At 54.8% G+C, this 18,977-nt stretch overlaps 1 protein-coding gene across 1 annotated transcript; it reads right to left on the bottom strand.

Moving 5' to 3' along the window:
* Positions 1–1,695: 1,695 nt before the first annotated feature.
* Positions 1,696–18,090, bottom strand: EFHD1 (EF-hand domain family member D1). The gene is made up of 4 exons (XM_032698226.1): positions 17,723–18,090; positions 10,347–10,494; positions 4,343–4,477; positions 1,696–3,339 (listed from the first exon to the last, which is right to left on the bottom strand). The coding sequence occupies exons 1-4, from the start codon at positions 18,016–18,018 to the stop codon at positions 3,205–3,207; spliced, it is 714 nt and encodes a 237-aa protein (XP_032554117.1). The 5' UTR covers positions 18,019–18,090; the 3' UTR covers positions 1,696–3,204.
* Positions 18,091–18,977: the final 887 nt, after the last annotated feature.

Genomic DNA, 18,977 nt, shown 5'->3' with positions numbered 1-18,977 from the left:
GGAAGAGCCTGATCATACTGTTTCCCTTTCTCTCCACTGTGTTTTCACACTGAGGTCTTTGGGTGAGACTTCTGGCCACCACAGGCTGTCCCCTGCAGCCAGTGGCCATGGCAGTGACAGGAGCATCCTGGAGAGATCCGCTGTGATCGGAGCATCCGCACAGGCTGAACCCACCCTCCGTGGGGGCTGAAGCGCTGGTGGCTCCTCCAACTCTACTTCTACTCTGGGAAACATTGAACAAAACCCCTCAGGGACCAAGGACTACCTGGAGTTCCCACTCTAGGAGATGAAGGACTTGAAGCAAGTCTTTGTCTCTTCTCAGAGAGACCCATAAATGCAACAGACTTTTCCCCAAACTCCTCTAGTTGCCATCACAGACTTAAGATCCACCTGTGGCACGTCAGGAGCTCCAGACAGGTATTAATGTACCAGCAGGTACCACTAAAGAGAACTGGGATTGCCAGGACCTTTGAGAGCCACCTATGGTGACATCAGGTATGAAAGGACAGAGCATCAAGGATTGTAACATATTAATTATAGGTAAATACAATTAAGTATTGTCACACGGTATTAGGTGGGAGATACAGCTAGACAAGTTCTTTCTAGTACTTCTGCCTAACCTAATGACACTGTTATCCAATTAAATAGTTGCCAGCAAACCAGAGCAATTTAGAAAGCAATTCATTTCCCAATGTCAGTTTTTTGCAAAGCTAATTTCAAAATGCACATTGCTGCGACTTCAAAATAAATGTACATCCAAAAGTGCTTACTGTCCACTGCACCAAATTACGGCCCCAGGTAACAGCACCTATTTGAACATGAGCTAACCACAGTGCTCGTTTCCTTATTGAAACTTGTCAGCTGAAGCTGACTCAACTCTATTAGAGTAAAAACCACTGGAAGGCCTTTTTCCACCCCCTTCTCCCACAGCCCCAGGCTGCTCGCCCAGCTGCACGTGCAAAGCAGCACGAGTCAGCAGTGCCTGCTCCGCTGGGGAGAAAAACAAGGAAAAGGGAAAATCAAGAGCTGCAGTACTGCAATTTTCCCGTGGCAATAGGAACTGAGGAACCTCCACCCTGCTCTTACCTGACCTTGGGACCCGAGGACTCCCCCCCCCCACAGAGCAGAGCTGCACAGGCTGAAACGATTGTGTCCTTCCATTTCCCCGCCGCACCTGAAATCGTGCGTGGGTGAACCTCCTGCTGAGCCCCCGCCCAGCCCGGCAGCGCCAGCAGAGCTCAGCAGAGCTCAGCAGATCAGCAACAGGACGAACAAGATGCTTGGACACATTTTCAGATGTCCCTGTATCTTCTTTCTTTTCTTCCTCCCTTCACTAAAGGCAGAGAGAGGAAAGGCAAAGGGAAATGCAGCAACCTGTGCAGCTCCCAGCTGGGGCAGCACTGGGGCTGAGACACAGCCTATTCTAAGATAAGGAAAAGCTGACAACCTTCAGATGTCAACACTGAGCAGTGGGCACTATTTCAAATATTTACACAGCCGTGGCCCTCTCTAGGGAATTGCAAACATTAGGGCTTTCTACACCAGAACTGCTGAGCACAAGGGGAAGTGCTACCAAGAAGGGGCTGAACACTCCCCCCACACATCCGAGTCAGGATGCCGAGCTCTGAGGATCACTACTGTAATTTGTGAACAAATTAGTACATTCAGGGACCTGAAATAAACCACAGCCAAGACTGGAGATAACAATGCTTTATTTGTACATTTCAGCAAAAGGAGGAATAATTGAAGATGAAATTATCTGCTTTGTTGTAAAGTATAAAAACATTTAATTATAAATATTTACCTAAAAAGCGTGATTTATAAAATATAATCTGTGAAGATATATACACAGTTTAATTCTTTAGCAATTCTTTCACCTGACATTAAAGAGTAGAGGTTTTTCTATTTATTATTCCACGCTCACAGTTTAGTGCTCACAGTTTAAGAAGCAAAACAGACAAGTGAAAGGACGACTGGTGACTTTCGTTCTGGAAAGAAAAAATAAAAATGCATGAACTGGGGCAAGAGCAGAGGCAGAATTTGAGCAAATCCATGTCTCGAGAGCAGTCTCTGAGGGAACACAGCTGCCCTGCCACGACCTACAGTGCACATACCCAGACAGGCAGTGGGCATCTTGACATTTGTGGGCAAGTTCCCCGTGTCTGCAAAAGCAGATGGCCAATAGTGTCGTGCAAGCCCTCGGAACTCAGCTCAGCTCCACGTGCTCCCCTCACTGCTCTCTGAGCAGGGATTGCTCAGGATGCTGTGCTGGTGTCCTGTGTCACGGCTCTAAGGAAATCAAACAATGTCACCTTCATGATTAATGCTATGAGCAAAATTCCAAATAGAAAACGCCAGTGTGCCATCCAATTGCATTGTCCAGCTGGCAACACCCCTTAAAAACAGATACAGCTGCCTAAGGCTGGAAAATACAGTGAAGCCATACAGTACACTACATGTGATGGAATGTGAAAGAAGAGAAATGGTCAGGCAACTCAGTTTTCTATTCCTCGTTGCAGAGAGCCAGCTTCCTCCCTTCGAAGTCTTGGGAAACCTCGTCTCTTATTGAAGGGTTTGTTACTATGGCACTTCTGAGAAGAAAAGCTGGAAGACTCTCCAACGTGCTGGGTGGCAGAAAATGCTACAGGAAATGCTAGTGAGTTTGATCCACGTCCCTAGTAACTACCTTTCTCTCTTCACAGTGTTTTCACAGTGCCTGTGGCACAGGGCTTTGAGGAAGAAGAAAAGGGTGACAACACCCAACAGCAGTACAAATGTACAGGCAGACAAGCTGTACTTTGTACACCCTGATTTACACAAGACCTCACTACTTGCCTGTAAGCAAGGAATGAATTAATACAGGATTAAGAGCAAAAGGATGTATAGGGAAGAATGAAGCAGGCAAACATGACGCTTGTCAGTGCCCACCCATGATTTGCTATCTGCTGGTTTTGCTCCAGGGTGATGAGCTCCTGGCAGCTCAGAGCAAACAGCACATACAGCTCCTACTATTCACAGCGTTATGAATGCATAGTAACTGCAAGAGTTGTGCCCTTGGAAACTCAGGAGGATCTTCAGGAGAGGAAGGCTAGTGAAGCTGTGGTGAGTTTTAGGCAGGATCCAAGCAGTTCTCTCCAGGTAGAGCCCTGATATGGGGAACGTACCAAGTCCTGTGCAATCTCAGAGTGCATATGGGCTGGTTGGTTACTGGGTAAATGCAGATTTTAACTCCCTGAAAGCTGCTCGGCGGTGCTTCCTTTCCTCCTCTTCCCGCTTCCGCTCGTCCTGCTCAGCTTTTATCTCTGCTTCAAACTTACTGGCTGAGGAGAGGGCTTGGGCCTTGGGGAGGGAAAGAGAAAATGAACAAGTGTCAAGCCTTGCATCAGAGGGAGAGCCAGAGCCTGAGCTACGCCCAGATGAGCAACACAGAAGTGTGTGCTGCACCTCCCAGGGCTGGCTGGGACGCCCTGTCAGGATGGGTCACGTATGAATTATGCTGTAGTGCTTGGGTATTTACACCCAATACCTGTGAGCTTGCTTGGCTTTAAAAATCAACAAAAGAAAGGTCATTTACTAACAGTCACTAAGCAGTGACCAACACAATACCCTCAGCACTGGGTCATGTACATGATTTCTGTAAGCAGGCAGCAGAGCACAGGTTGTGTGTATACAGAGGGAGAAGCTACTGCAGAAAACAGCTCTGAATCACAGCCAAATCTGAGAACATCATACTACACCATGGATAATCTGCAGATCAAAGAGACATTGTTTACTTGCTGGCTATTTTTCCAGCTTTCATCTCAGTACATCTGCTGTGCAATAGCTGTGTTATGCTCCTGGGAAAAAACTTCTTATATAAACAAGCAGGATTATTTTCTCTCCAAGAGAGCTTTCAAAAAGGGTGCTTTGTCAGCTTCGAATGGTGCAAAGCTCTTTCTGCCAACCCCAGGACCCTGCAGAATAATTTTGATTCCAAAGGTTACAGAGAGCTGCTCGAGAAAGAGATGTCTGAAATCCTATACTCCAAAACACTCCATTCACCACCGAACTCGGAGTGTTCTGCTTGAGGGAGGTTTTGAAAAACGGGAAACTCTGTCCCTGTTACATTAGATTTCAGGACACTTTTGTCTTTAAAAGCAGTCGGCCAGCCAGTCCCTCAGAGCTCCCAGGGACACAGGTTGGCCAGTCAGCTCCACCAGGGTAATACCCAGAGCACAGACACTGCATTACACTGTCCTAGTGTGGACTGATCCACAGAAAAGGCTGTAGCCAGAGCCCAACAAAATAGGGAAGGGAAAAGCTATGGCTGAGTTTTTTCCTATTCCTCTGTGCCACATCATACCTTAGCTTCAAAGAAGTTCTTGGCTCCTTTGACTCCCTCAATGGATACATCTATCTCCGAGAGCTTCGCAAGAGTCAAGAGGCCGCTGTCCTCCTCAAGCTCCCCAGCTGCAGCTTTATGGAAAATCAGCAGGAACTAGCAAGAGAGAGAGGAAACATTCCAGTTTTTCACTGAGGCTCAGACAACTTAAAATACCAACAGCACAGGCACCTGCAGGGGGCTGGAATTCACATTTCTGAGCAAAGGAAACCAGGTCTATATAAACCAAGTGGCACCATGGAACTTGTGCTCCTGTGCACAGCCCTGTTACAGACTAAAAGCAGTAGGAATCTCACAGGAAATGAAGGTTTCCTGGGAATCAGAGCCCTGGTAAAGCACAGTTCCTACCAAGCCGAGGCTGCTATGTGGCCAGAGGAAGGAGGGCACCTCTGCACCCACCCAATACAACCATAGGGTGGGCTCAGACATAGCTCTTTATGTCCCCACACTCTAATGGTGTATTCACAAGCCCCCCACCAGCTTCCCCAGCATTCTGGGGGCTCAGATCACATCCCATGACAGTGAAAGCAGGGCAAAGACATCTCTGGTTCACCCCAGGCTCCCTGAACAGAGGCACCAGTGCACTCCTGTGAGAGACAACAGCAGCCCAAGTGCGTGTGTGCCCTCGTGACAGAGGGGCCTGAACAAGTGTCCACAGAGCAACTCGGTGTGAAACCTCTGTCCCACACTGGACCACAGACATTTACAAATCCAGAGTGACCACAGCAGAGTGTATATTGGGAAGTGAATTGCAAAAGGAACAAACAAAAAAAGAGTTTTATTTCACTGCATAAAAGCACTCTTTTGGTTTGTGTTTTTACAGAAGGAACAAAATGTTCCTACTTAAAAACAAAGACCTCTGCACCACCTTCCAGCTGCCAACCGACCCCCAGGTTAAGGTGTGGAAGCTCTGTGTGTACCTGGAGAGGTCCTATAACTCCCTGCTATTCTTGGCCACCCCAGGAGGTGTCTCAGTGCTCGGAACAGCACAGAGAGAACAGAGACAAGGACAAGCAGCCGGGTACAAAAGGAGGACAAGCAACAAAGCTGCGCCACTTCAGCCCAGGCCAGACGGCTGCAGGCACCAGGCAGGTTTGCCCTGAAATCCATTTGCACAGAAACATCAAACACCTCTAGCGCTGCGCTTCTCGAACTGCCAGGCCGGGGACTGCGCTGCTCCCCGCGGAGAGCCAGAGATGTCCCGGAGAGGGCAGCAGAGTCCCGGCCACCGAGCCAGCCCTAAGGCACTCCCTGCTTCAGCTGCTCGCAGGAGCTGCTGGGGATGCGAGAGTTTGGTAAGGGCTCCCCTGGGGAAGGGTGGGGGGATGACAGCAGCGCTGGCTCTCTCAAAGAGGCAGCGTCACCAGGCATTGCTTCACCGACGGCCTCGTAACCCGTGAGTGCTCAGCGCTCAGCCAGAGCAGCTGGGCTTGGAGGCAACTTTTACTCCTCCAAACACATTGTAGTGGGCTGACCCTGCCTGGGTGGGACCCAGGCACCCACCAAAGCCTCTCTATCGCTTCGCATCCGGACAGGGGAGAGAAAATGTAACGAAGGTTCATGAGTTCAGATAAGGATCAGGAGAGATCACTCACCAAAATACTGTCATGGCCAAAACAGACTCAACTTAGGGATATTCATTGAATTTATTACTAATAAAATCAGAGAAGGATAACAAGAAGTAAAATCTTAAAACCACCTTTCCCCTGCCCCTCCCTCCTTCCCAAGTTCTACTCCCTGTCACCACCAGCAGCCAGGGAGATGAGAATGGGGGTTATGGTCAGTTCATCACAGGTTGTTTCTGTCCCTGCTCAGGGAGAGGAGTTGGAGTCCCACACAGGCCCTTCTCCCCTTGGGTCCACAGGTCCCTACCAGGACCCTGCTCCAGCACAGGCTTCCCATGGGCTCACATCCCCCTTTCAGGCATCCCCCACAGCCCTCCATGGGCTGCAGGGGCACAGCTGCCTCCCCACAGAATCTCAGGGCCTGGAGCACCTCCTGCCCCTCCTTCTGCACTGCTCTGAGGGTCTGCAGAGCTGTTCCTCTCCCATATTCTCACTGCGCTTTCCTGGACCCAATTACACCTGTCCAATAACTTCTTTTCCTTCTTAAATATGTTATCACAGAGTGGTTCCCACCATCTCTGCTGGGCTCAGCCTTGGCCAGCAGTGGGTCTGTCCTGGAGCCGCTGGAATTGGCTCTGCCGGACACGGGAGAAGCTTCTAGCAGCTGCTCACAGAAGGGACCCCTGGAGCCCCCCTGCTCCCAAAACCCGGCCACAGAAACCCAATACACACATGTAAGAGACTAAATGGTGCTCTGCTGAACGGGCAAAACATCCTGCTTGGAAAACACCCAAATCCTCCCCAAGATGTTCTCTCCCTTTGCCCAGATCCGCCAGGCTCTGGTGAGTTCCCCTTCACCACCACCGGGCACGGTGACACAGAGGGCTGGCACGGTGACACAGAGGGCTGGCAGCTCGGCTGGAATTAGTCATGGTTCCTCCTCACAGTTTCTGCTCCACCCTGCAAGTCCCACTTCCTGGCATTGGAAAAGAGCAGTGGAGGCAGCACAATCCTGAGGTCTGGTACAGCTGTCACTTGGGGAGGGACTGGGTCATGAGCACAAGTAAGCATGAATCACCCTGAAACTAAGGGATGGGGCAGCAACCCTCTAGATACGGGCTGCCATGGCCCTGAAGGGGGGGCTGAGTTAAAGAAAACCTGGGACTGAGCCACCAGCTGGGGTGGACACAGCACAGGGTCAGTCCCAAGGACCCCGCAGGGTGATCCATGGAGCATCATGCTGGTTTCCACAGGAGCTCAGCAGCAATCCCTCCTCATGCCAGCACACAGCCTGCAGCTCACCTCACCAGCTACCTACCCTCAAGGCATTGCTTCTCACTAACTAGAGAACACCAGCAATCTGCATTCAGCTCCCACTCCCAGCCTGTCTCACCCCCTTGCTGGGCCCAGGACACTCCACGTGCAGCAAAGCCTCAGGGAAGTGTCAACAGAGAAGCAAAAGTGAGTAACATTGGCACCTTTTAAAGCTGTGTTCTCAAAGAGGACAACACGACCCACACTTTCCAATCCACTAACCTCACGAGTTGTATCTGCTTCCACACCCTTCATGAGCCAAGACCTCCCCCCCCAGTGCCAGGCTGGCCACTGTGCAGGGGAAGGTTTGATGGGCAGCAGCAACCCTGCAATAACAGCTTGCCAGAAAAGCAGCTGTGGTTTGCACCAACTCTGGGAGCAAACACGTGATGTGGGTCAGCATTTCAGCGGGTGTGGGGGACAGAGGGTGGATTTCTGAGGGTTCTAGATAGCAGCTACAATTAGGCATTACTATTACAGCAATTAACTCTGGTTTCCTGTGGTAGTGACAGAACTAGAGAGACAGGTGCGGGCTTTTTCTCCCCACTATACTTAACCTTTTAAGCCTAAATTTCTTGCTTGAGTCACAGAGGGAGTCTTGTGCACTTAACTGTTGATGTATTGATGGATACTCAAAGGTCAGGAGTAGGAGGCAGCTTTGCTAAGCAGGGCCAGTGGCTCATCAGCAGCAAGTCAGAGCCACACGAGCCTCCCTGCCAGGCAACAGCTTATCTGGGATGGGAGGACACTGCTCAAAGCAGCAGAAAAAAGTGACCTATTGCAAGTGAAAGAGGTCCCGGCCAATTCTCTGGCAGGCCAAAAGAAGTGTCTTGTTAAGACTCGATATTCTCTGGAGGCAGCCAGGAGCCCCCCAGTGCCCGAGTTCCACCCTGCTCCATTCAGACACTCATTTAAACCAGGTTTCTCCTCATGTTGTCCGAGTGCCCCAACTCAGCTTAGTCACCCTCCACATGCTTGCTCATCACCAGCAATGAAAAGCAGAGCAGGACAGGCCTATGGGATGGTTCAGGCCTCCTCCTCCCCCAGGAAATCTGTCTCTCTGCCAGACCTCTGCCCAAACAGACCAGAGAGACAGGACACATCTGCAAAAAGGCAAGAAGCATCCTGCTCCTCTCTGCCACAGGAAGCTTTGGGTATGTGCCAAAGCTGCTGTGTAATTTGTCCCCAGAGCTCTGCCAGGGATGCTCCTCATTCCAACCCACGGGCTACTCAAGCATTTGCTTGACTGGTTTTGCATCTGGCAAGAAGCTCCACAGCACCAGCTGCCATGTGCCTGTGCCAGGAGCTGGCAGCACAGGCAGCCCTGCCTGTGCCAGGGGCCAGGCAGGGGCTGTGTTCCAAACAGGTGGCAGCAGAAGAGGAGCTGCTCTGCCACTCGTGCTGCACCACTGGTGCCAGGACACCACGGCATCTTTCAGAGCCCTGAGGATAAAGGTATTTCTCTCCCACAGGAGAGAACCCCTGCAGCAATCCTGGCGGCTGTCCCCAGCTCTTCATCCAGGGTGAAGGCTGGCCCAGGAGGCACCTAGAGACAGAGGGCTCCTCAGCCCACACAGTGATTTGGCAATCAGTGACCTGGGGCCACGGTATGGTGCTCTTCCTGCTCCACTGGATTCTTTGCTACCCCCAGTTCACCTCTGACCGGGCAGGTCTCCCTCCCTGCACAGAGCTCAGCGACAGGCTCTCGCTCCCCAGATTTGCATGTCTTTCCCTTTCTCTTTAAGAGCTGGTCTCCATAACACAATCTTTGGCCTCTGTCCTCTCCTGCTGCCCTCTCGCAGTGAAAGAAATGCAACAAAACCCTTGGGACATGAAAGCAGGACACAGCACAGGGTCAGTCCCAAGGACCCCGCACGCTGGACCATGGGGCATCATGCTGGTGAAACAGGGGGAGATGGTGTGATGTGCCAGCACAGAGAGATGGTGCAGCAGCTCTGTGGAGCTGCCAATCATCCCTCATGGCCCAACCAGCCCAGCTGGTCATGGGTCCTGGCCCCCCTCCCAGGCACTGTCAAAGCTCTTGGCACTTCCACAGCAAAAACTCAATGTCCTGAGCTGTGCAGAGCTCTGCACCTCATCTCCACCAGCAAACCCCCACCCCACCCCAGAGGTGGCATGGTGAGAGCACAGCCCCTGCAGAAACAGGGGAGCCCAGCTGCTCAGGGCCCACACAGCCCTCCTGTGGGGCAGGAGGCAGGACAGCAGCACAGCCCTCACACCCAGGGCAGAGTGGCCCTGCTGCTGCCTAAGGGGCTGTGGGTTAATTCAGAAAGCCACAGTGTGACGTTCATTTCTGACTGAGCCAGCACTCAGTGTCTGGAAGGAGGAAATGATCACACAGGAGGTTTTGGTATCTGGGTTCCCCCTTCCTGCTGAGATGATTATGGTACCCCTGAGTGCATGCACACAACTGCTCAAATCCCCTCTCTTCCTCTGCCTGGCACAGGATCCTGGCCTGCCCACACTGCTCCCAGCTGTCTCAGCACAGTGGTAACAGACGGGCCTGTTCAGGTGTGTCCCTGCTGAGCCAGAGCGCAGCACCAAACTGCTGCATCCCCACGTTCACTCCTCACTGCAGGGAGGGGACCAGCCCTTGCAGAGCCTGTCATGGCTGGTCACTGTGTGATGCAGAGAGGGACCCAACAGAAAGTGGAGCAGATCCTCTCATAGCCCTGAGATCAGCTGCCACGAGCAGAGCCCCTGCCCTGCACCCGAAATGAGGCCTGAGCCGCTGTGCCACAGGAGCCCAGCAATGGCACCTTGGGACTGAAGGGACACACCCCCTCCAGCTACAGCAGGGAGCTCTGTGAGCACTCCTGTGCAGCTGCAACAGAGCTCAAATGTGCTCCCAAAGCCAGCAGGGAGGTTGGAGAGCTTTGGCATCAGTCCTAGTACTGTCACGTGGAGATGGAGGTTGACAACGTACTCTTGGCATGGGAAAGCTCACCGGCTTCTCCACTGCACCCCACAGCTGGAAAAACAGAGGGAGAGGGCTACCTACAGCCAGAGCACTGGGCCTGGCTGCCTGCTCCCCCTGCCCCACAGCCACCTCCCTGGCTCCTCACCTCACGGAAACTGAGCTTCCCATCAAAGTCTTCATCCACCTCCTTGATCATGTTCTTCAGCCCCAGGTGGGTCTGTGGCGCTCCCAGCTTTTCCATCATCAGCTTCAGCTCCATCAGGTCGATGTATCCATCCCGTCCCGAGTCATACCTGCGGGGTGCAAAGGCGAGCGGGTCAGTCATCATCACCCCCACATCCATCTTCCCAGAAGAGGAACCGTGCAAATGGATAAAGTCCCTGTGTGGTTCAAAGCTCGGGAGAGAAGGGAAGCTGACACAGTCAGTGCTGAGATATATTAAGCTCAGGGAAGTAGCTGGCAGCTTTCAGAGCTGTCTCACCAGAGGAAGAAGTGCTCAGGGGAGCTCAGACCAAACCACCCACGCAGAAGGAACCTGGAGGACCTCAGCTTATCTCAGTGGGATTTCCATTTCACCCACTTGCCTGTCCAGCACAAAGGTTATTTGCACGCAGCTTACACCATGCACCAGTGTGATGAGGCAAAGGCATGGCAGAGCCAGGCCTCCTGCTCCTTTCAAGGAGAAACAGGGAGCAGAGACCAACCAGAACCTCTCCTCAGAAAGCAATCTTTCTCTGTAAGCCAAACACACTCCCTCTAGCTGTTAAGATCTTTTCTCTCCAGAACACTTCTGTACTACAGAAGCACCTTGCTTCATGGCAGCTGTTTACTCTGTGTCCCCAGGCAGAGCAGAAAGGCAGTCCCAGGGCAGCACAGCAAACCCAGCCAGTGCCAGGGCTGCACCACAGGAAACCAGTGCCCACCTCCAGGAACAAGACTGGAGCAGGACCACACTCCCAATGCAGAACAAGGGAGAACAAGGACTCTTTGCAGGAGGGGGAAGCAAGGGGAGGGGTGCTTTAGGGATGGGGAGGCAGTGAGTGACTTGCTGTGCACAGCCTGGGACCATGCACCAATTCCTCCCAACATCTGCTGTGGGTGTGGGTACAGCATCCGGCCCACGCAGCAGCCACACTTCACACCCCCAGGGCCATGGCTGGCTGTCAGAGTCCAAAGGCTGCAGGGATGGGCCCTCTGCTATCACACAGCCCCTCAACAGCCCTCTCGTCCAGATCCTGCCCTCAGCACACAGCTGGAGGCCCACATGAGAGGGTGGGGCAGGGTCTGCCAAGCTGGCTCAGCCCTGGCACACAGCTTGCCACTGCCCCCAGCCACCACCTCAGCCCTGACAGCATTAGATCCTTTCAACCAGGCAGTAAGGAAGCCCCAGGCACGGTACTAAAGCTTTCCAGCAGGCAGCAGCCAGTCAAGTCCTCCCACCCCTGATCTTTCATTGACTGTTAGCTCCCTTCCAAAGAGATGAGGGCTGCAGCCATCCCAGACAGAGATGTGCAGAGTTGTGGTTTCCCTGGAAGAAAGCCCTTTCCAGTGGAGAAGCCTCCCAGCCGCAGAGGAAGCTGTGGCAAAGGCAGGCCCAACAAACTGCTGGCAGGCGTGGGCAGCAGGCAGGGCTCAGCCAAGTGCTCTGCCCCTGCCTCCAGGGGCACAGGCACAGCATGCTATTCCCCAAACTAGGGCATCCACGACTCTGCAGAGCCCCACCACCTCCACAACCAGTTTTGATATTCTCTGTGCCTCTTTGCTTCCAAGGGTCCCAGGACCAAGAGACCCCAAATGACAGGGACATCACCCCCAGACCAGGTTGGCACACAGCTCCTGCTGCCAAACAGCCTGCACTCTCTGCACCCAGCAAACCCAGGAACCCATTAGGCTGGACAGCTTTCTGAAAAACTAGGCAAGAAACCTCAGAGCAGAAACCAGGTCACAGACCTGAGACATCACGGGGAGGAAACGCAGCAGGTTTTTCACACAAGGAAGGTGTCAGCTAATTAAGGCACCCGATCACAGCATTACCCAGCCCAGCACTGAGATGCACTTCCAGGACATCACAGAAGCATAATAAGTGCAATATCTAGTGGTCAATTTGCTTCTCTGTCAAGTTTAAGAGAACAGGTGTGGGGCCCTTCCTCCGGTGTAAGGTGTTTGGGGATGCAGCACCTTGGATCAGACACAGCAGCAAAGTGTCTAATGGCAGAGAGGCACTTGGGGTTGGGTTTCTGGGGGCCCAGCAAGCTCATGCTGCCCTTTGGCTGGGTGCAGAAGCAAAATAACAGCAAGGTCCCCTCCAAGGGCTGTCCTTGTGGGGTCGGGACACTGCCTGGCCTCACAGAGAAGCTTTGGGTTACAAAGGTGAAGGCAGCAGGGCACAAGCCCAGCCCGTGCCCGCTGTGCTCATCTCACCCTCCTGTTACATACATGACCTGCAGGCAAACAGTGGCCCAGGGGCTGCCGCCCTGAAAGGGTTAAGCATGGGGCACAGCTTCAGGGCTCGTCATCCCTGCAGAGAGGCAGCACAAAGCCAGGATTGTGAGAAATGGGGTCTTGCCAGCAGCAGGCCGTGGCAGAGAAGCACACTGTACCAGCCACACAATGGGTGTTGAGCAGGCTGGGCCGGAGTACAGCTGGCGCCGAGATGCTCCCAAAAATCAGGTTACCAGTCCCCTGCACTCGGGTCAGGCACACAGAGGGACACTGAAACCCAACGGCAGCACCCTGCAAACTGCTGCATTCCCTCCCCACCCCCTCGCCTCCTAAAACAGCCCAAGTATTTTAGGACCTGGGTACAGCCACTCGGCTGCTGCACAGCCAGACTATTTAGGGAGAGGCATATTTATAGGGCATGAGACGAGCAGTTCATTCCCCACAGCAGCCACAGGCATTTGACACAATGGGGCGGGACCCAGACTGCACCTTGCTGGTCAGCTGGTGCTCCTGCACACCTGACCCCTCCCAAAGACCCCATCACCTGCCTTTTGGGGGTTCATAAAACTCCACTGTCTGCTCACACACACGCCTGCAGCACAGCCCTGTCCCGGTGACTGACACCCGTCAGCTCTCACAGGCAGAGCTGGAGGAGGGCACGGGGGCAAGTTCGGTCCTCAAACACACCCAGCATCCTGGGGAGCTGCCCCATCCTGTACTCCAGGAGTGGCATAGCAAGCAGCACTCGGGTGCCTGGCCAGCCCTGCCCTCAGCCGCTGTCCTGCTGTGACCCCACAGCTCTGCTTCCTTCGGGCTCGGAGCTCCCTGGGGCACGAGCCAAGCCTTGCCCGGGGGATGTCAGGCATTAGAGAGGGAATCTCGGGCCGACAGGCGCAGACCTCTCACGTCACGGGCAGGCAGCTCCAGCACAGGTTGGTGCCGTGGCCATGGCAGGTCCCCCCCGGGTCCGGGACAGCCGGAGCAGCTCTGAGCACACCCCAAGCGCCAAAGCCCCGCGCAGCACACGGGACACAGGGACTCAGGGACACAGGCAGCGGCTGCCAAGAGCTGCTGCAATGAGGATGTGCCCAGATTCCCACACTGGCTCACTTCCACCCGGACTGCAGAGCGTGCCTGGCTGGGAGAGGAAAGCAGGAGCCAAAGTGAGGGGGAAGGAAGGAGGGAATGCTCGCTGAACAGACTTGCCTGAGAGCAGGAAGTGTGTTACACACAATTACTGCCCAAGCACAAGCACTGCACTGGGGCCACGCAGCATAGATGGGGGGTTACCTCACAGAGGAAAGAGAAAGGAGATGCCAAGGACTGCATCACCTGTAGTGACTCTGCAGTCACCTTCCAGCTGCCTGTAAAAACCCAAGCAACAAAAAAATGACAGCTGAATGAGAAATAACAAATCCTGAAGGATCAAAGAGCAGTTTCTAAACATTCACATTTCTCGAGAAAAGCTGGAAAGAAAACCTGCCCTCCCTGTACTTGTTTACTGTATCTGAGCTTCCTCCACATGCTACGGGCACCTTTACTTTAATCTGCAGTTCTTGTATGCTGCAATGGCCTAAGACAGGTTTTGAAATAAAGCAGTTCAAATAATGATGCTGAAGTAATGACAATCTCCTCTTCAACATTTCAAAATCCTTTCTAAGCAGCATTTTATTCCCTCTGAGCATTGTGTTTCACCTTACACGGAGAGGGAGGTGCTGATCTCTCCTCCCTGATATCCAGTGATAGGGTGAATGGGAATGGTTCCAAACTGGTTCCTCAGGAGAAGATCAGACTGGACCTGAGAAAGCATTTCTTTCAACTTGAGAGGGCTGTGAGACCCTGGGACAGGCTTCCTAGAAAAGTGGTCAATGCCCCAAGCCTGTCAGTGTTTGAAAGACAATTGGACTATGCCCTTAAATAACAAGGATTAACTTTTGGTCAGCCGTGAAGCAGTCAGGCAGTTGAACTAGATGTGATCATTGTTGGTCCCTTCCAAATGGAAGGGATTCTCTTCCCAAAAGCTTTGGAAACAATTCCTCCGTATGAGGGTGGGGGCAAGAACAGGCTCTGACCACTGGGGCTCCCCAGAGAGCTGGTCCCAGACCAGAGGCAGCCGATCACCCCGAGCACAGGCAGGTCTGGGGAGAACAGGCCTGCTGCAGCACGGCAGGCAAGGCCAGGGGCAGCCAGCAAAGGGGCTCCCAAGGGGCTCCAGAGAGCAAGGGGACATCACAGCCTCTCCCACCCGCCAGGCACAAGGCACTTGTGCAACACGTGGGCAACACATGAAATTCCCTAAACACAAAGCAATAGCAAGACTGGAATTCCTCCACTCCCTCGCACTCCACAAATGAAGCCGGTGTCTGTTCTCCTCCCCCATAGGTCTCTCGTAAAGGTCATTCCTGCCAGACACAGCCTCGCTGCCTGGCTTTCACACCCCCCTCTGTTATTTCCCTGGACAAGGATGGGACCAAGGGGAGCTCTGAGACTCCAGAGGTCCTGAGAGTTTGCTCAAAATGACTCAGGAAAGAGAGGTTATCAGTCCTCACACATTGTCAGAATAGGCAGCTAATTAGGTTGCATTATAATTAGCCTGAGCTGTAGACTTCCTGGTCCCTCTGCCAAAAAAAGACCCACCCTGAGAGCTGTCTGCACCCAGCACCCCAGCAGACATTTGCACCCCATCTCTGGCAAAATGGGGCTGAAATGGGGGGATGCTAACAAGAAGAGGCTTGGACAAGAGCAGGGGAAAAGTGAGCCCAACCATGGCAGCAGGAGCAAGGAGCATCATTTCTGCTTTGGAAAAATGCCCCTGGCACAGCCAGCAGGACACAGCACCCAGATGGAGCACTGGAATTTGGGAAGTCCCATGTTCAGACAAGGCCTTTGCTTCCACTCTGTTACAGGGCAGTCACAGCTACCATCCATACCATGGGATGCCCTGACAGGCACCAGAGCAGCTGCTTTCACCAGGACCTCCTTCCAGCTGGAGCACCATTACCCAGTCCCCACCATGCACAGGACCCACAGGCTCAAGTTTAGTCTGAACTACAGATTTACAAGTTTCACTAAACTGGCAAGAAACATTTTTTTGGATGGGAAGTCTCCCAGTGGAAACCTGGCATCCCGTGGCAGTGAGAAGATACTAAAGGAGAAAAATAAGCCTTTGAGACGGGGATGTAAGAAAGACCCTGGGTTGTGGTGGCCAGGGCCAATAAGCCATACAGAGAATAAAAGCCTTAATCACATTAACTCAAGCTCTGATTGACAGGAATTAAGGGGAACATTTCCTCTCCTCATGGAGCATGTGGCGTCAGCCAATGCTTGAAAAAGGTCAGTGGCAGCAGATGGAGCAAAGACCAGATCCTCTGCCACTGCAAACCTCAGGTGCCTGTAACAGAGTGAACACCAGGATGGGTTTTTCTGTCTGCCCGTCCGGGAAGCACGAGAGGGGAGCACACAGCCCACCTTCTTCCCCTTTTGGTGGGAGCAACCAGCACTCAGCTGCCATAGCCCTCCCAGGGCATGCAATGCTTTCCAGCTACACTGACCAGCTGATTAGCATTCAACTGCAAAGCCGAGGTTTTTCCCGCTTACAAGGCTGGCGTTTAATGAGCTCATTGTTGAAAAATTCAGCTGCATTTCAGCTCTTCCACTTTTTATTTCCCCAAACCACCACTGTTCCTTTCCTTTTCCTTATTGAGGCAGTGCCTGCTCCAGCCTCTTGCCCACAGCTTCTGGGCACTGCAGCTGCCTGCATTGTTTGTCCTCCAGTCCTCGCAGCACCGTGGCTCAGCCTCTGCAGAGTGGGATCCCCTTCAAGCACAGTCAAAAGGGACACAGGACAGAGTGGAGCAGCAGTCTCGCCGGGACCACCTCCCTTCCCGCACCAGCTGCCAACACAACGCTGCCTGTGCAACAAAGAACTCCAAACTCCAGTAAGCTCACAAAAGCCCTTGCCTGGTCTCCTGCGGCAACAGCCTCAGCTGGGCACAGCAACACCCCACAGTGCTGGGAGCTGGCAGCATTCAACCAGCCTCTTGGGCTCCTCACAACAATCCTGGGTGCCCAAGGCAGCTTTCAGATAGGAAAACAAGGACCTGACAAGTTACAAAGCCCACTGCAGTCACCTCCGTGAGCTTAAGTAAATCTCCGCACCTTGCTGTGGCAGCCACCATAGTCCTGACCCCTCATGCCCAGCAGCAGCTCGCCCCCAGTCTGGCAGCCTGGCTGACCCCTCTCTTGGGGCTGGGAGGACACTGGCCCCCAGGAGCTCGGAGGTTTGTGACACTGGAGGGAAAACCGAGCACAATCAAAGGTACCCAGGCACAGTCCAACTGCAGGAGCTAGGACAGGTCTGGAGGAGAGATAAGGTGCAAGAGCATGGCCCCAGGGAGAGTCAAGCCTTCCTGCTTAGAGAAGGAAGCTCTCCCTGTTGCTACCAAGCAGCTTGACTTTAACACAAACCTTCCTGCCAGGAGAAGAATCCCAGCCTAGCCCTCAGGAAGGGGGAAGCAAGAGGAAGCTGAAGCTTTGTTTGGGTGCACGGGAAGGAGCACCAAGACTGGCAGACAGGACTGTGTGAAGAGCGAGGACACCGCCAGGCAGAGCCAGCAGAGCTGCTAGGGGTGTTCAGGGTCGCAGTTGCTGCAGATAAGTGTCCAGTGCCTCTGCCGGGCCCCGGGACACAGACCCACCCCGTGCCCCCGGGTGTGCGGCAGCAGCCCCTGTGCTGTCGCAGCCCCCCGTCCCACCCAGAGCGTCCCCCAAAGCCGCAGCTCACGGGTGCCACCACAAACAGCCGCCGTCCCAAGCCCAGGTAGAGCAGAAGCCGTGAACTAAACACAGGGCTGAGCCCCAGGCGAACCCTACGACCCCCCCCCGCAAAGCACGGGGACAATCTGGGGATCAGATGGCGCTGGGAACCCGCCGCGGCTTCCTCCAGCCCGACCGCAAAACCGCGGAGAAGGGCGAGCCCGCGGCCGGGAGCGAGCAGCCCCTCTCCAGATGTGCCCCCGGGGCCGGCGCCGGGAGGGGCCGCGGGCGAAGGCAGAGCCCCGGGACCCCCGCCCCACTCACAGCCGGAACATGCGCTCCATGTCCTTGATCTGCCGGCGGCTGAACTCCTTGAACTCGGTGTAGGGGTTGAACACGGCGGCCCGGCGGGGCTGCGCCGCGCCCTCGTTGATGTCGTGCCGGCGGCACAGCTTGGCGCTGAGCTCGGCGCCCGCGCTGGCCGTCAGGCAGCTCCGCTCCGCCGCTTCCTCCTCCTCCTCCGCGCCCTTGGCCACCTCCGCCTCGCCCTCCTCCGCCGCCCCGCTCGCCTCCAGCTGCAGCCGCCGCTGCAGCTTCTGCGCCAGCTCCTCCGAGGCCATGGCCCCGCTCCGCTCCGGCCGGGCCCGCCTGGCCCGGCCCGCAACTTTATTCCCTCACTTGGAGGGAGCGGGGCGGGACGGGGCGGGACGGGGCGGAGGGAGGCCGGGACGGGGCGGGCGTTTAAGGAGGCGCGGTGGGGGCAGCGTGGAGGTTTTAGTGCTGCTCTCGGGGGTGTCCTGCACATGACCGACCTCTCACGTGTGCCCCTCCCACACAGCAGTCACCTCCGCTCCCGTGACCAGCACGGGCTGTGTCCCCACATCCTCATGCGGGGAACCCCCCGCCACATGGCCGCCCTCCCCCGCACCCTCAAAGGACAGGGTTCTCCCTGCACCCCACAACAGGGCGCTGCGCTGGCCCCGGGGTGCACAGGCGGCGTTCACTCCACAGCACTGCCTCCGTCCCGGGGGGCGAGACCAGCCCCCGGCCCGGCCGGGAGCCCCCGCGGCCGGGGGAGCAGCGGGACCCCGTGAGCTCCCCGGGCGCCACTGCAGGGACGGCGGAGACTCCGCTTAAGAGACCCCTTAAGCCCCGCCATGCGCCTCCTCTTATCTTCTTGGTCTAAAATTAACCCAGGGCAAAGCTCAGCTCAGCCCTGCGCTCCCCCTCCTTCTCCAGAGAGCATGGAAGGGGCAGGCGGCCTCTTCCCAGCACGCCGCTGGTCCTCCCGGGCAGTGCCCAGGGCCATCCCTGCTGTCCCCCGACTCTCCCGGGGTGTTCCTCCCGGGGCTGTGTGCCCCTCGCCCAGCCGATGGGAGCCTGATGGCGTAGCCTGAGATGGGATTAGGGCTGGCGTGGGGCGGTTTAGGGTGGCTGCTGATGGGATTTACCCACCCGGGAGGAGGGGGGGAGGAAAAAGAACCCGCTCGGAGATGCCGCCTGCTTATGGCCCCCGCGTGCCCAAGGCTGTGTGCCGCTGGGAACCGGTCCCAGGGGCTGTTCTGTGGCTGTTTCACAC

This window comes from Chiroxiphia lanceolata, chromosome 10, assembly GCF_009829145.1.
Source record: "Chiroxiphia lanceolata isolate bChiLan1 chromosome 10, bChiLan1.pri, whole genome shotgun sequence".
Taxonomy (NCBI): domain Eukaryota; kingdom Metazoa; phylum Chordata; class Aves; order Passeriformes; family Pipridae; genus Chiroxiphia; species Chiroxiphia lanceolata.
Note: the sequence above shows the minus strand (reverse complement) of the source record. Positions and strands in the feature narration are given on the sequence as shown.

What these genes read in the sequence shown, in the direction of transcription:
- EFHD1 (XM_032698226.1), bottom strand. Translation starts at nt 18,018, where the DNA reads ATGGCCTCGGAGGAGCTGGCGCAGAAGCTGCAGCGGCGGCTGCAGCTG. An exon ending in ATGGAGCGCATGTTCCGGCT is followed by an intron (nt 10,495 to 17,722) that starts GTGAGTGGGGCG and finishes TGCACCCCGCAG; the next exon opens with GTATGACTCGGGACGGGATG. An exon ending in AGAACTTCTTTGAAGCTAAG is followed by an intron (nt 3,340 to 4,342) that starts GTATGATGTGGC and finishes TCCCTCCCCAAG; the next exon opens with GCCCAAGCCCTCTCCTCAGC.